Source organism: Alexandromys fortis, unplaced genomic scaffold, assembly GCF_014885135.2.
Source record: "Alexandromys fortis isolate MF-2015 unplaced genomic scaffold, M_Fortis_MF-2015_v1.1 scaffold_99, whole genome shotgun sequence".
Taxonomy (NCBI): domain Eukaryota; kingdom Metazoa; phylum Chordata; class Mammalia; order Rodentia; family Cricetidae; genus Alexandromys; species Alexandromys fortis.
The window spans coordinates 2418256-2431977 of NW_026067982.1; the positions used below are offsets into that span (position 1 = coordinate 2418256).

General features: G+C 48.7%; 1 protein-coding gene across 5 annotated transcripts in view; it reads right to left on the reverse strand.

Moving 5' to 3' along the window:
* The window catches only part of Plekhh1 (pleckstrin homology, MyTH4 and FERM domain containing H1), a 46390-nt gene extending 33921 nt beyond the window's left edge, over positions 1 to 12469 (reverse strand). The window contains exons 1-2 of one of the 5 annotated variants that reach the window (XM_050158592.1): positions 12195 to 12456; positions 3736 to 3871 (exon numbers count right to left, since the gene is read on the reverse strand). In XM_050158592.1, the coding sequence (XP_050014549.1) occupies positions 3736 to 3858 (123 nt within the window). In that variant the 5' untranslated portion in view covers positions 3859 to 3871; positions 12195 to 12456. Of the gene's footprint in view, positions 1 to 3735; positions 3872 to 4023; positions 4617 to 11981; positions 12159 to 12194 lie in introns of those variants that run through there. The other 4 variants (XM_050158594.1, XM_050158593.1, XM_050158596.1 and 1 more) reach the window with 4 other exon arrangements.
* Positions 12470 to 13722: the final 1253 nt, after the last annotated feature.

The window sequence follows — 13722 nt, forward strand, 5'->3', positions numbered from 1 at the left end:
CTTAGATATACTGATATATACATATATAATGTGTATATATAAATATACCGTAGTTTGGGGTATATATATGTGTGTGTGTGTCTCCTATGAGTAATATATTTAGATTTACTTCTACCATTTTGGCCTTTCTATATACCCTTTCCCATTCTGTTTGTTTTTTGAGAGAAGGTCTCATGTAATTCGAACTTGACCTGACCCTTGTGCTTCTACCTGGTGGGTGCTGGGATTGCAGGCATGCACTACTATACCTGGCTTATATTATAGCCCCTTTTCTATACTTTTCCTATTTTGTAGCCTTTAATTTCAATTCCTCATTGTGGTGATCTGAAAGTTAATGTACAACCTAGTTTTATCCATTATCACGCTCATTATTCTCGACTCAAAGACAGTTGACTACTGAGGAGGTAACTTGGTGGCAGAGTGCTTGTCTAGCATGCGTGAGGTCCTGGGCTCCATTTCTAATTCCATACAATGAGAAAGAGGGAGGGGAGGAAGTGAGAGGGAGGGGAACAACTGGCTGTTGTGCGATGAGTTCTCTCTAGAAAATGAAACATCTTAGTTTTAGCTGAGCACGTGGCTATTGAGAATAAAGACATTTCCCAGCCTCCCTTGATGCTGAGTATACATGACTAAGATATGGCCAGTGAGATCTGGGCAGAAGGAACGCACGCAACCTCTGGGTCATACACTTAAAAGACAAGAGTGGGGCCGTGGGCATCACGATGAATCACCTTTAAGCTCAGGGCTGGATTGCTTCTGTCTGGGAGTCTACACCTGACAGACACAAGCACCGTCTGGTCTAAGCTGTTGTGTTCTGTCTTACAGCAGCCACACTATTAAATAGTTAAGACAGAAGACAGTGATGCTCAAGTTTCTTATCCTGTTCTCATTCCTTCTGCCTTCTGAATCTGTGGCTACACCTCTCTTATCAAGTTTGGGATGTTTTTAGTCATAATTTTCTCAAATAATCCCTCTCCTTCATGTCCTTTTCCAAGGCCATTATAGAGCAGGATTTGGAACAGGCTCATGGTCCTGGCACTCACATCTTGCTGTGTCTTTTTCTGTGTTGTCGTCCTAGAGGTTTCCCTGGTGGGTTCTGCCCATTCCTATCTTCTGGGCAGAGCACCTGCCTTCCACACATAAGGCCCTACGTTTGATCCCTAGTAACAGGCACAGCCTATCTTACGGTGCCAGCCTGATGTTCAATCTATCCACTGAAAAACCCATCCGAAGGAGAACACTTTCTCAAAGGTCTATCTGGTTTTCAAGCCTGCCTGGTCCTTTTGGATACTGTGTTGTTCTTGTCTCAGGTTTTCAAGTTCTTTATTCTGTCATCAGTAGTTTTTAATGAATTAATTTAAGTCTCTTGTCCATGGGTCTATCATTAGGAGACCAATTATTTCTTGTGTATGTGAATTCCTACTAACTATAGACCACCCCCCTCCCCCCAGGCACTAGTCATTTTGGATAACACATCCGTCTTCACTAAGGTTCATTTTGATTCCTGGGGGCTCCTGGGTGGTCTGGATTGAAGTCTTGTTCCTCCAAAGAAACTGTGAGTCTATGTGAGTCTATTCCTACAAGTTTCTCCTGTGCCCCCCCTCCACCCAGAACTCTAATGGTAAATGACTGTTCTTCCCAGAGCCTTAAGTCTGAGAAGCTGTGGCCATCTCTTGGTGCTGGAGGGCTGATTCTTTTACCTTCATCTACCTTGTTATTTCTAAGCAGTCCGGATTACACAGGATACTCAGTTTTAGCTCCAAGCACCAAACTTTGTCTGACTCCACAGATGTAAAACCTCCAACCTGAAACCTTATGTGACGAAGGGGAGGCCTCACTCAGGGCTCGAAGGGAGCACTTCTTTTTTTTTTTAATATTTATTTATTATGTATACAATATTCTGTCTGTGTGTATGTCTGTAACCAGACTTCATTCCAGATGGTTGTGAGCCACCATGTGGTTGCCGGGAATTGAACTCAGGACCTTTGGAAGAGCAGGCAATGCTCTTAACCGCTGAGCCATCTCTCCAGCCCCCAAGGGAGCACTTCTGCTTTGTCCCTCTTTCCTCCCTGGGGAGGCCTCTTGCTCTTTTCAGGTTAGAGTCTTGTTTCCTCCCTCAGGGTTCCTATGGTGCTCTATTCAGGGTTCTCCCTTTGTCTTGTTTATCTGTGCTGTTGTCTACTTTCAGAAGTCTTCCCTGAGATGTGTTCCATTCCGCTTAGCTGAGTATATCCCAGGCACCTTTCCTTCCCTTGTCCTCTCCCCAAATGCCACAGCCTAAAGCAAGGTCCTCAGTGACAAAACCATTTTCTAGCAGCCTGTTAGCCACAGATTACTAAAGCACCCCAGAAATTTAGAACAAGAGGACTAGAGTGACCCACGAACAGCTGTTCTAAGCAAACAATCCCCCAGATGATTCTGGCCAAGGGGTTCTGACCACACCAGCCTTAGACCTACAACCCTCTCCCTCAGGTGCCTAAAGTCTTAAAAGCCCACTGGCAGTACCTGGCTGGCACCCACAGGAACCCTATGCTGTCTGAACTAAGAAAGTGATGCCAATAGACCCAAGGTTCACGAATTCAAGTCCAAGCTAGTCCGAGGCCACACCTCAGCCAAGGGAATGCCAAAAGTGACACCACTGACTGGCCTTCCCACACTTGAGAGTTCAGGACTGCCAGATGGCCAGGTCATGGGTTCCGTTCTTCCCAGCTTTACTAATCAAGGTTTGGACCTTACCTAAAAGGGTGAGCTGAACTTTACCTTTGTACTAAGAAAGCGTTAGCTAAGCACACTGATACTGTAATCAGAAGCGCCAGGAGAACGGGTGACTCACCCGTTGTGTTCCTGCACAAATACATTGTAACTGCAGGTTTCCACTCCCTAAATGAGAGTTAGCCACTTGAACGGTATCTTCCCAGAGAAATGTGACCAAAGAGGTGAGTTGCGCAGCAGACCAACCGACCTAAGCGTATAAAGATAACACCTGTTCTCATCACTTAGCGCCCCCACCCTCCCGTAAGCCATTAGACACCAGTCTCAAAATGACTGAGAGGTGGAAGTTCACAGAGCCAGGTGGAGAGCCAGGCAGGGCTGACTCCAAAGCTTATCTGTTGTCCCTAGAAAATCGGGCATTTTGCTGAGGCTCATCGGCTTATAGGAGATGGACAAGGAGGGTGGAGATTTTTATTGTGCTCCTAAAAAAAAAAATCATCCAGCCCACAAAGAGAATGAAATTGTTAGCCATAGGAGTAATAGTAACAGAAGTAACGGTAGAGATGAGGAGCCAGGAGGGATCAAAGTGACAGAGGACCAAGATGGCTGTATCGTTTTTTTTTTTTAATTGTTTGTTTCTGACAGGGTCTCACTATGTAGCCCAGGTGGGCCTCAAATTCCAGGAGTGACCTTGAACTCACAGAGCCCTGCCTGCTTCTGCCTCCTGAGTGCTGGGATTTAGATTGTGCCACACGGTACCCAGCTTGACTGTATCATTCTTTAGTGTGTGGCACTTGGGGTGGTCGAGTCAGGAGAAATGTTGGATGAAAGCTTAGTGAATAGAATATAATAAAAATAAAAATAATAATAACAAAAAGCTACTTTTCATTTTCCATAAAAAAACATGGCAAAGGCTTAATGGGAGTTCACTCTCCCCAACTTGCCCTCTCAACTCTGAACCTGACGTTGGCTACCGGCCCCAGCCCTGGTGTGAGGGAACTTCCTGCTCCCCAGGGGACTCACCTTGTCAGCCAGCAGCTCCCTTATCTTGCTGGCCTGCAGGCGGAATCGGAACAGCTGAGTCTCCAGGGAAAGGCAGCGCTTCTGCCAGTCGATGCTGGCCACCTCCATCTTGACTTCTGCCATTCCCGGGAGCACACTGAGAAAGGGGAGGTGGAGAGTGAGGAGGAGGAATGAGAGGGAAGGGGGAAGGGCAGAGAAAGCAGGGTGTGGAAAAGAGGTGGATCCCTCTTCTCTCAGCCCAGGGTGTCCAGCCGCAGGACCAGGAGGTGTAACCACGTCCAGACAAACCTGAGACAGCTTCAGAAGAACCTGGTTTCCTTCTCTTTTTGTGGCGGTTTTAATGTAGTTCATCTCATCTTAGGAAAAGTTTCTCTTGGGCTTTAAATCCTCTTAATTAGCATACAAAGCATTAGGTTTTACTGTGGCATTTTCAAATAGAAATGGTTTTTGTCGATTCCGCTTCTCCAACCCACAGCCCCCACTTGGAGTCCCAGGCACCTTCTTCCTATTCACGTCACCTGCACTCTTGCCCCTCCCTTCCTCAACACCTTTCTTCCTCTCTTGTTCCCGTTCTAGTTTCACAACTGTTGCTGGAACTCCTTCCCTGGGGAGAGGTAAACAAACGCCAACTCCCTCCTTCGAGGGCACCAACAACGAACCGAAGATAACTGCACCAAAGGCCAACGTGGGAAACCAGGGAATTTATCAGGCTTACCCAGAACAGGAGTAAAGGGCTGCTTACAGGAATGTGGGCCACCACAAAGTAATCGTACCCCCAGCATGGGTGACAACAGCCCCATAGCTGCACAGAGGCTTCTCCTCAGTCCAGTTTCCATTCCTGTCTACATACGCTAGCGCCACAAGGCGTGCGAGAGGAGGACATAATTACAGACAACTGTCCAGGAGGTGAGACGAGACCTTCAGGAATCTCGGGGGGGGGGGGCGGGGGCGAGGACCCTCCCCAGCCCTCCTTCCCCGGAGGAGAATGTCAACAGTCAGCAGCCCCATCCTGGGGGGGGTCACCTGCAAACAGTCACAGCTGATGGGATGAAAGGTGGCCCTTAAACTTGGATGACAGCACTCTACAGTAACAGCCTATACCCACGCGTGCTCACAACCTACTCACACACACAGACGCTGAAAGCTAGAGAAAGCTAGAATCCACAGGTAAGATGGAAGCCTTTCTGAGTCTAGGTCAAGGTCACCTTACTTAATATAGTAATATCCAGATCTATCAGTTCTATTTTTAATGTTTATTACACTTTAACATATGACCTGACTGTAATTCATGGTGCTCATATACTTCCGGGTGTGCAGCCATCCACGGGAGCACGATGTCCCTACCAGGGGCCACACCCTCAAAGAAAACTGTCCCTAGCTCCTCAGTGAGGGGCGGAGGTCCGTGAACTCCTGCCGTGATTTCTACATCACAATAGTTCATATTTACATTCCTACCTATTAGCGGTGGCTAATGGTCGCAACCTCACCAGCATCACTGCCACCTGCTTTCTCTTCCAACCGGGGCAAGAGGGGAAACCTAGGGCTCTCTTGTTTTTCCCTTAATTAACCACTCAACTGCCATGCTGTTGGATACCATCCTAGGCTCTGCAGATGAGAAAACAGAAGTCCCTGCCTTGAAGTTCTCCACTGACATGTGGATAAAAAGGTGCAGGGAAGGGGGCTGAGTATAGGGGTCGGGGGCCTTGGTGTTTAGGTAAACCTCAAAGTGAAACACAGATTCCTCCAAGGTCGCACAGCCAACTGGAGACAGAGCTCTGGCTCCCACCTTCGTCCTGACTATCTCTGTGTCTGTTAGGTGGGCTGAGGGCCGACTGGATATAAGCTTTGGGTTTCCTTGACACTTTGCTGTTTAGCTGGGATCTTGCCAAATGTCATCAGTTCACCCTGACTGAGACCAAACTCCCATTCTCCCATCCCCTTCGAGTCGTAAGACGCAAGCCAGACTTCTAGATGTCTCGTTCCAGCCTCTGGTGATAGCTGCCTTTCACAACCCCAGCCAGGGGAATTTACCCAGATACGCCTCCAACTTGTAGTTTAGACAATAAGAACTGGGTCTAGGAAGAGAAAAGAAGCAGGCGTGAGCGTGACTGAGCCTGGGGGCAGAGGCCCCCCCCCCCCCAGCAGGAGAGAAAGCAGCGGGAAGGCGAGAGGAGCCTCAGGACTAGTCTCCCGGCCACCTTGGTACTCTCCGCAGCAAGCAGAAACAAGGCCTGGCCAAACCCTGAGAAACCACCACCTGCAACACCAGGTCGACAGGGTGAGCAGGGTGGTGGACATGCATGTGGTGCAGACACGCATGCAGGCAAAACACCCATACACATAAAAGCTAAAGAAGATAGTGGTGACTGTGACACGAACCAGGATCACATGCACACAGACGCACGTAAAAACAACGAGGCCGTAAATTTGAAAAGGATTATGTGAGGATACGTGGGAGAGTTTGGAGGGAATAAAGAGAAGATGGAAATGATTAATTATAATTTCAAAGTATTTTTTAAATTATTTAAAAAATAGTAACAAGTGTGTGTATGTCTGTGTTTGTTGCCGTGACTTGAACCTAGGGACTCATGCGTGCTAAGTGCCCGCCCACCCAAGCCCTGACTGCTGATGGTTTGGGAAGCTAAATAGTAAGCCTGTGGAAGTTTGTCACACTGAATGGTAAGCCTGTGGAAGTTTGTTATACTGGTCTTTCTACTTACGCTTGGAAATTTCTTTAATAAAATGTGCTGTTTTGAAATACTCTTCTCTGATCTTCAGGAGCTGTGCGGCCTCTGAAAACCCAGTCACTTTCTGTGCTGTTGCCAGATAGCAGCGCTACCCGCGAGCAAGTGAGTCGCCCGCATGGCTGATCACCAATGTGGTTTCTCCCTTCACACTTGGCTTGGTTTCTCCCATTATGTTTTGTGTTTGTCTTTTTGTTTTGTTTTCGAGACACAGTTTCTCTGTGTAGCCCTGGCTGAGCTGGAACTCCCAGAGATCTGCCTGCCTCTGCCTGCACTAGGCCTCTCTCCCGCTAAGCTTCACAAATAGCTGTCACTCCTTGGGTCCTTATTGTGTGGCAGGCACTTGCAGTTTCTTTAACCCTCAGGTCAACCTAAAAACTGCAGGAAGCCACTACGGACCACACACAGAAAGTCACCTGGAACAGAGTCTGAGTAACTTCAACACAGTGCCATAGCTGGTCAGCACTGGACTGCTGGGGTTGTTTCCAAATCCCATCTACCATAAATAATAATAATAATAATAATAATAATAAGAAGAAGAAGAAGAAGAAGAAGAAGAAGAAGGAAAAAGGCCAGTGGTACAGGTCACTAGCAATAACAATACAGAAATACACCTGCTTGTCTAGCATACTTAAGGCACTGGGTCTGAGTGGGACAGTGGTGGGGCAGGGGTGGGGATGGCAGGCATTCTATTTCTGATCCTACAAAGAGTAAGATAAATTATTAAGAACAAGAAAAGTGCTTTCGAATATCTTTCAAAAGCCTTAATACAAAGGTAAACCTATAGCCCAGATTTTCCAAGGCATCTAAGACTCAGATATTCTGCCGCTACAAACCTCCACAGGCTCAGACACTGGTCATGTGAGCAGACCTCGGGAGAAGGGCTGAACAATCACACCACTGATAGGTCTAGGGCCTGATTCTTTGGGCTCTGGGATCCTCTGAACACTGGACACATGACCTAAGCCCAGAAGTGTCATCCTAGACAATAGGGACTTTGTGACCTCCCAGCCATTCCCACTTCAAAAGACTGGGACCAACTGGAACAAGCAGGAAGACAAACAACAAAAACAAAACTTGACCTTATCTGAGCTAAGATCGCTGCTGTGAAGACAAACAGAGCCTAGGAGGGCTGGGAAAGGCTGGGAGGCTTTACTGTGGAAGCTCCTTGTCCTTTGGGGAGAATCTGGTTTTCATCCTACAAACAGGAAAGGTGGCAGATCTGAGACTAGGACTTGAGGAGTCTTGCACTCTAGTTCAGGCTAAGAACTAAAACACCCAGAAGAACCCAGCGGTGGGAGGCAGGATACAGGAAATTTGGTGAATAGAGTTTGATTTAAATACTTAAGTCCTTCTTTTGATTGTCCCAACTGCCCCAGAGATTCTGTGGGGACTGGAAAATGCTGGATTATCTGTCCTCTAGAATCTTGGAAGTGAACTGTTTCTAGTTCCCCTGGCCCTGATATCCGAGATCACACTTAGACTCCAAGAGTGCTTTCTCTATCCTTCTTCAGGACTTCATAGATCTAGACCAACAAGTGATCTGGTTGCTCCTCCTCCCTGCCTAAGGGATGCTGACGAGACCTCAGAAGGCTAGGGCTCGTGCTAGGCTTGCCGGGGCATGTGAGGGGATTTAAGGGTTTGGAATCAGATCTAGAATAAGGTATCTACTGCCAAGTCAAAGGCCCTGGGCTCTTAGGGCTAAAGCAGGTGGTAGGACCAACAGCTATAAAACAAGAAATGTTATGGGAAGGTGCTAATAAGCCGAACTTTACCTGCTAAGTGCCCTTGCACTTGAACCACCCAAAAAGATGTTCAAGGATAAACAGAAACAAGAAGGAGACTAGCGTAATAAATTCTCATGTGCCTCACACAGCAACAACTGTATCACCCCATGGCCATTGTTCTAAAACCTGTTCTTTTACTTTTAGTGGAGCCCAGGAGGCTGAGTGCACAACAGATGGACCAGATGATTGCCTGCTGTCCTGAAGCTTGGCAATCCCAGTCATAGAGGCCCACAGGGGCATGCTAGAGGCAAGGGCTGAGGGTAGAAGAGATTGTGGGAAAAAGACACAAGAAAGGTTTGGTGACTTTGGACTGTAACAGAGAAAACACAAACTTGCCCTGAGATCTCTGGGGTAAACTTGAGGATTTAGGCAGAAATACACAAAACGTTGAGATTTAACTCCATTCAGCCAACTTTTGGTAATTCCTATGTGCAACATTGAAGCAGTAACACTGGTAAGGATCTTCTGTTGTGCAAGCCTTCAAGTCTGGTCACTGCAGACCCAGGGAAGCAATGCTTCCAATAGCACTACCTGAAGGTAAAGAAAGCCAGGCACAGGGGTGCACATGTGTAATTCCAGCACTCTGGAGGCTGAGGCAGGGGGATCATCCGTAAAGAATAGCCAAGAAAAAAAGGAAGGAAAAAAGAAAGAGAGAAAAGGATGAGCAGCCTCTCTTTTCCAGACTGTGAGGGTATGAGAACCACCCCACCCCACCCCCAGTGTGACGTCCATGTCTAAGGATGGACTATTACGTAATGCAAGTACTGCTCCTTTAAAGGCCGGCTGTGGGAAAGGAAGGCCTCCGTGCCTCGTTCGGATGCATCTGGGAGAAGATGGTGAGCGGACATGGGGATCCCTCTGATCTCAGCACTGCCCTCTGAGCCAACCAGCAGCAATCTCTCCAGCTCTCCTGGGGTGTGAGCATCGCCCTTCAGACGGTGTTGGAGGAGGTAAAGGAAACGGGGAACATGCCCAAGCCCTTGAGAAGCTAAGTACCAAAAGGAGAAACCGCATAGCGCTGAAGATCCCAAGCTGAGGCCAAACCGCCTGGGCCTGAAAACTGGCTCAGACACTGAATCCATCCATCCGCTTAACTTCTCTGGTCCTCCATCCCACTTTGAAACTGACAGCAATATTTGAAAATGAGAGCAGTGACATCGGTTGAGAACTATGAAGCCGTCAACACTTAACTAGCTTTTTGACCATCAAAACAACAATTGCAAGCTAGGCCGGGTAGTTCAGACCTGTGATCCAAGCAAGGAGGCTGAGACAGGGAATTAGCCTCAGATGCCAGGACAGCCTATGTATGCTATGGAGACTTTGTCTCAAACAAACAAAGGTATTTCCACCTGGGCGTGGTGTCCTGTAATCCCGGTACTTGAGAACTAGAGGCCGGAGGACACAAGTTCTAGGATAGCCCAGACTAGCATGGCGAGGCCGTGGTGGGGCAGCAATTCTAGGGCTGTGTGTACTTACGTGTGAGGGCTTGGGTTCTGTACCTGACACAGAGGAAAAGAAGGGAGGAAGGGGTGGGATTTAAGAGTACTACCTTAGTCTGACCCCTGCTGAGTATGTAAGCACCCGATAACTGACAGCTGATGTTGCTGCCAACAAACATAAAGCAAACCAGCAGTTCATGAATATGCTCACTGCCGTCCCCACGTGGTAATTTTTAACAATTTATATTGTCGTTTTATTTTTCAGTATTAAAAAAGGGAATATAAGGTGCAAGGCTTAAATTCTTTCCCAGCTCTGTATTTCTGCAGTAATTCTTTTTTTTTCTAGAGCTACCCAGAGTACAGGCATACATATACATGCCACACACACACACACACACAATCATAGCATGTATACATATAGTGTGTGTGTGTATGCACATGTGAATGCTGGTGTTCACAGAAGCCAGAAGAGGGCGTTAGATGGAATGGAGTTGAAATTACCATGGATGTAGGTGCTGAGAACCAAACACAAATCCCCCGAAGAGCAGCAAGTCCTCTTAACTGCTGCGCCGTTTCTGTAGTCTGATTCTCTCCACTGTACTTAAGGGAAGAACTCAGAGCTCTTCCTCCCAGCACACATCCTTACTGTGTTCCCTAACCCCCAGGCTTTTCAAGAACCTTAATGCATCCTATTGCGAGGCCGTTACCTGATCTTATTTAAGAATCCCTTGTTGATGGATATTTGAGTTCTTTCCAACCTTTTGCTAAAATAAACACAAACATTACTACAATGAATATTCAATGAATATACCTCACTTTATCTGTATCAGTATATATATGAAGGGCAGTCCTAGAGATGGGGCTCATAGGATTAAGTAATACACATTGTAAAGTGCTCTCCCTTGAGGCTCCCCTAACTCATCCTCCAGCCAACAGTTAAGTGCCTGTTCTCCAACACAGACTTCAGCTTTTGCTTTTCTCTCAGGGTCTTATTATGTAGCCTAGGCTGACTGGGACTTGCTACATAGTAGACTCAGTGATCCCCCTTCCTTGCCCTTCTTCAGCTTACTAAGATCACAGGGATGGGTCCCCATGCCAGGCTACAGTATCAGTTTGGAATTGGCAATTGGTAGAGGGCAAGACAGGGTTCGACAGCTTATTGGTCATCCAAAGGAGGCAGGATGGTAGCTCAGCAACAACAGTCTGCAGTGAGGTAGGGGATCCCTTACACCCCTCACCGTCAACATGCATAGAGCATTCTCCACTCTGAGGAGCACAGATTTCAATACAGATGCACAGCTTTGTGGGGATGAGGGGAATAAAGAATTGCTGTAATGTCAGCACAAGAAAGCCTGAGGCAGGAGGACCTGTGTGACACAGAGAAATAAAAAGAAAGAAGAGAGGAAAGGAAAAAATACACCACAGAGAGTGGGATGACAGGAACACATTTCTCTCCTGTTGCTGGTGACTGTTTCAGCCAGAAGGCTGACTGCTCGTTTCCCTGAATTAGGGACCAAAAAGGTGAACAGTATCACAGCCCAGCTCTGAGTAGGTCCCTCAGGCAGCCAGGGGAGGGCAACAGACAATCTCACACTTGGAATCTAAACTCTGAAAGTTTGAGTCTCGTCTCTATGTGACCTTTATAGTCTTTCACTATAACCTTGGGCAAGACACAATTTTTCCGAGTCCTAGCTTCCTCCTGTACTGTGGAAGGTGAGCAGACGTTTGAGCTGAGTGACGACAGCTGGCTTGGCACCACACAGTGTCCGACACAGCTGGTAGTCTAGAAAGTCTGAGGAACTGATAGCTATTCCACGTGGGGAGGAGAGGGGACTCAACGATCTTCCGAGCGTTCTCCTGGAACCTAGACTTGGTCAGAGTCAGTAAGTTTTCTGAGGTGGATTCACAGCAGAAGCTGAAGGAGCCACAGGGAGATCATTCCGTTTCCACAGGAGGGTCTCCGCTGCTTCTGCCACCCTCCTGGGAGACGTATTCCTAAATCTGCTAGGACACAAAGCCCCTGATGTCACTCAGCACCCAACTTGGGCTCTTTTCTGCTTGGCCAACTTGTCACTAGGAGTCCAGCCTGACGCCTAAGACTCCTAGGAGAGACACCCAGAAACCACATGAGAAACACTTAGGACGAGGTGCTGAAGAGAGCGGAAGGGTTGAGAGCAGCAAGCACCAAGGTGGAAGGAAGCCTGCACGTACGTCCCGTCCCGGGGCCCCTTCCCAGGAGCAACTGGCTCAAGCCAGTCCCAAATGGCAGGACCTACCGCGGGAAGGCTCGCCACTGCCTCGCAGTCAGGGTGTCCAGGAGCCCGGGTTGCTTGCGCCTGTCTCGCGGCTCTCAGGTAGGCAGGCAGGCACCTGCTCCGGAGTCGCCCTCCCCGCCGCGAGGAGCCAGCCCAGTCCGCCCGGCCGAACGCCCTCTGCGGGCTGCACACCGCCGTCCCCCCCGGCCCGCCCCGGTCCCCGGGGCCGCTCACCTGAGTGAGCTGCCGGGAGTCCCGCCGCGCCCCCGGCCGCTACGCGCGCCTCTGCCCTGCAGCGGCTCTAGCCCAGTCCCCGGAGGCCGCCGGGTCTCCGCTCCCGGGCAGCAGGGGTCGCAGTGGGCGTGGCGGCCCGAGGTCGGAGCCTGGAAGGTCCCGGGAGCTCCGCACAAAGCCCGCCCCGGCGCCGGCTGCAGCGCCGCGCCCGCTGTGTCCGCACCGCGCTCGGCGGGCAGCTCGCGGCCAGGCACAGGAAATGACCTCAGCAGCCGCAGCCTCCCACCGCGGGGCGCGGCCGGGGCCGCCGGCGGGGCTGCGCGCTGCGACCCCCGGACAGCTGGGACCCTCGCGGGATGCTCCCAAGACTGGACCCTTCCCCGGAAGGAGGGCCCGGCGAGTGTCCAACCACCTGTATGAAAGTACCGCCTGGTTATGGGGAGCAGTCTGCACCGCTGATTTGTAGTTTGGTGGAGAACGAAGTGTGTCACTGAAACTCACAGAAGAACTTGCTTGCTTGTGTATGTATTACTTATTTTAAAGGCGACGGCCAGGAAGTCAGAAAGGCAAAAAGCCCTTGTTGCAATACCTAACTCACGTCATAATAATCACATATCCAGAGGGAATGGGACACTTGATGCACATGAAGGGTCCCAGCAAAAGAGCTATAAGGCTCTGCTTTGGAATACTACTTCTTTTGGAGGGGCATAACTCATGAAGGAGATTCTTGTTCGATCCCCAGCACCAAAACAGAAAAGACACAGAGCTGGCTGTCCCAGTTCCATAGACCGAACAGAAACAAAACACCACCAGGGCCTGTTTCTCCAAGTGGGTGCTGGAATAGTCACTCCAAACCCCCACCAAAAAAGTCCCTGGCCCCACCCCAGGTTTAAATCTGAATCTGGGGGTGGGAGTGGAGCCGCCGGGGAATTGGGGAATTGCCCGAATTCCCCGCTGGGCAAACCTCCTCAGGCTGTCTCATGCACAAATTTGAAAGCTCAGGCACTAAGGAAAGCAGTTTAACTGAGTGGGTGCAAGAAGCTTTATAGGCAGGACTTCTGGGTTTGTGAATTTCAAATACAGGGGCTAACAATGGAAACGAGGTCTTTGTCCCATTAGGTCTTTTTTTTTAATTTATTAAAGATTTCTGTCTCTTCCCCACCTCTGCCTCCCCTTTCCCTCTCCCTCCCCCAATCAAGTCCCCCTCCCTCGTCAGCCCAAAGAGCAATCAGGGTTCTCTACCCTGTGGGAAGTCCAAGGACCACCCTCCTCCATCCAGGTCTAGTAAGGTGAGCATCCAGTCCCATTAGGTCTTTGTCTGGCAGATCACCCCTGCCCTAATACAATTGTCACTACGATTATATTATATTATATTATATTATATTGTATTGTATTATTTACATATTCATTCAAACACATGCATATTCATGTGTTCATATGCATTTCTCTATATCCATGTATATGTATTTACAATCTACTTTTTTTTTAACATTTATTTATTTATTATTTATTTATACAATATTCTGTC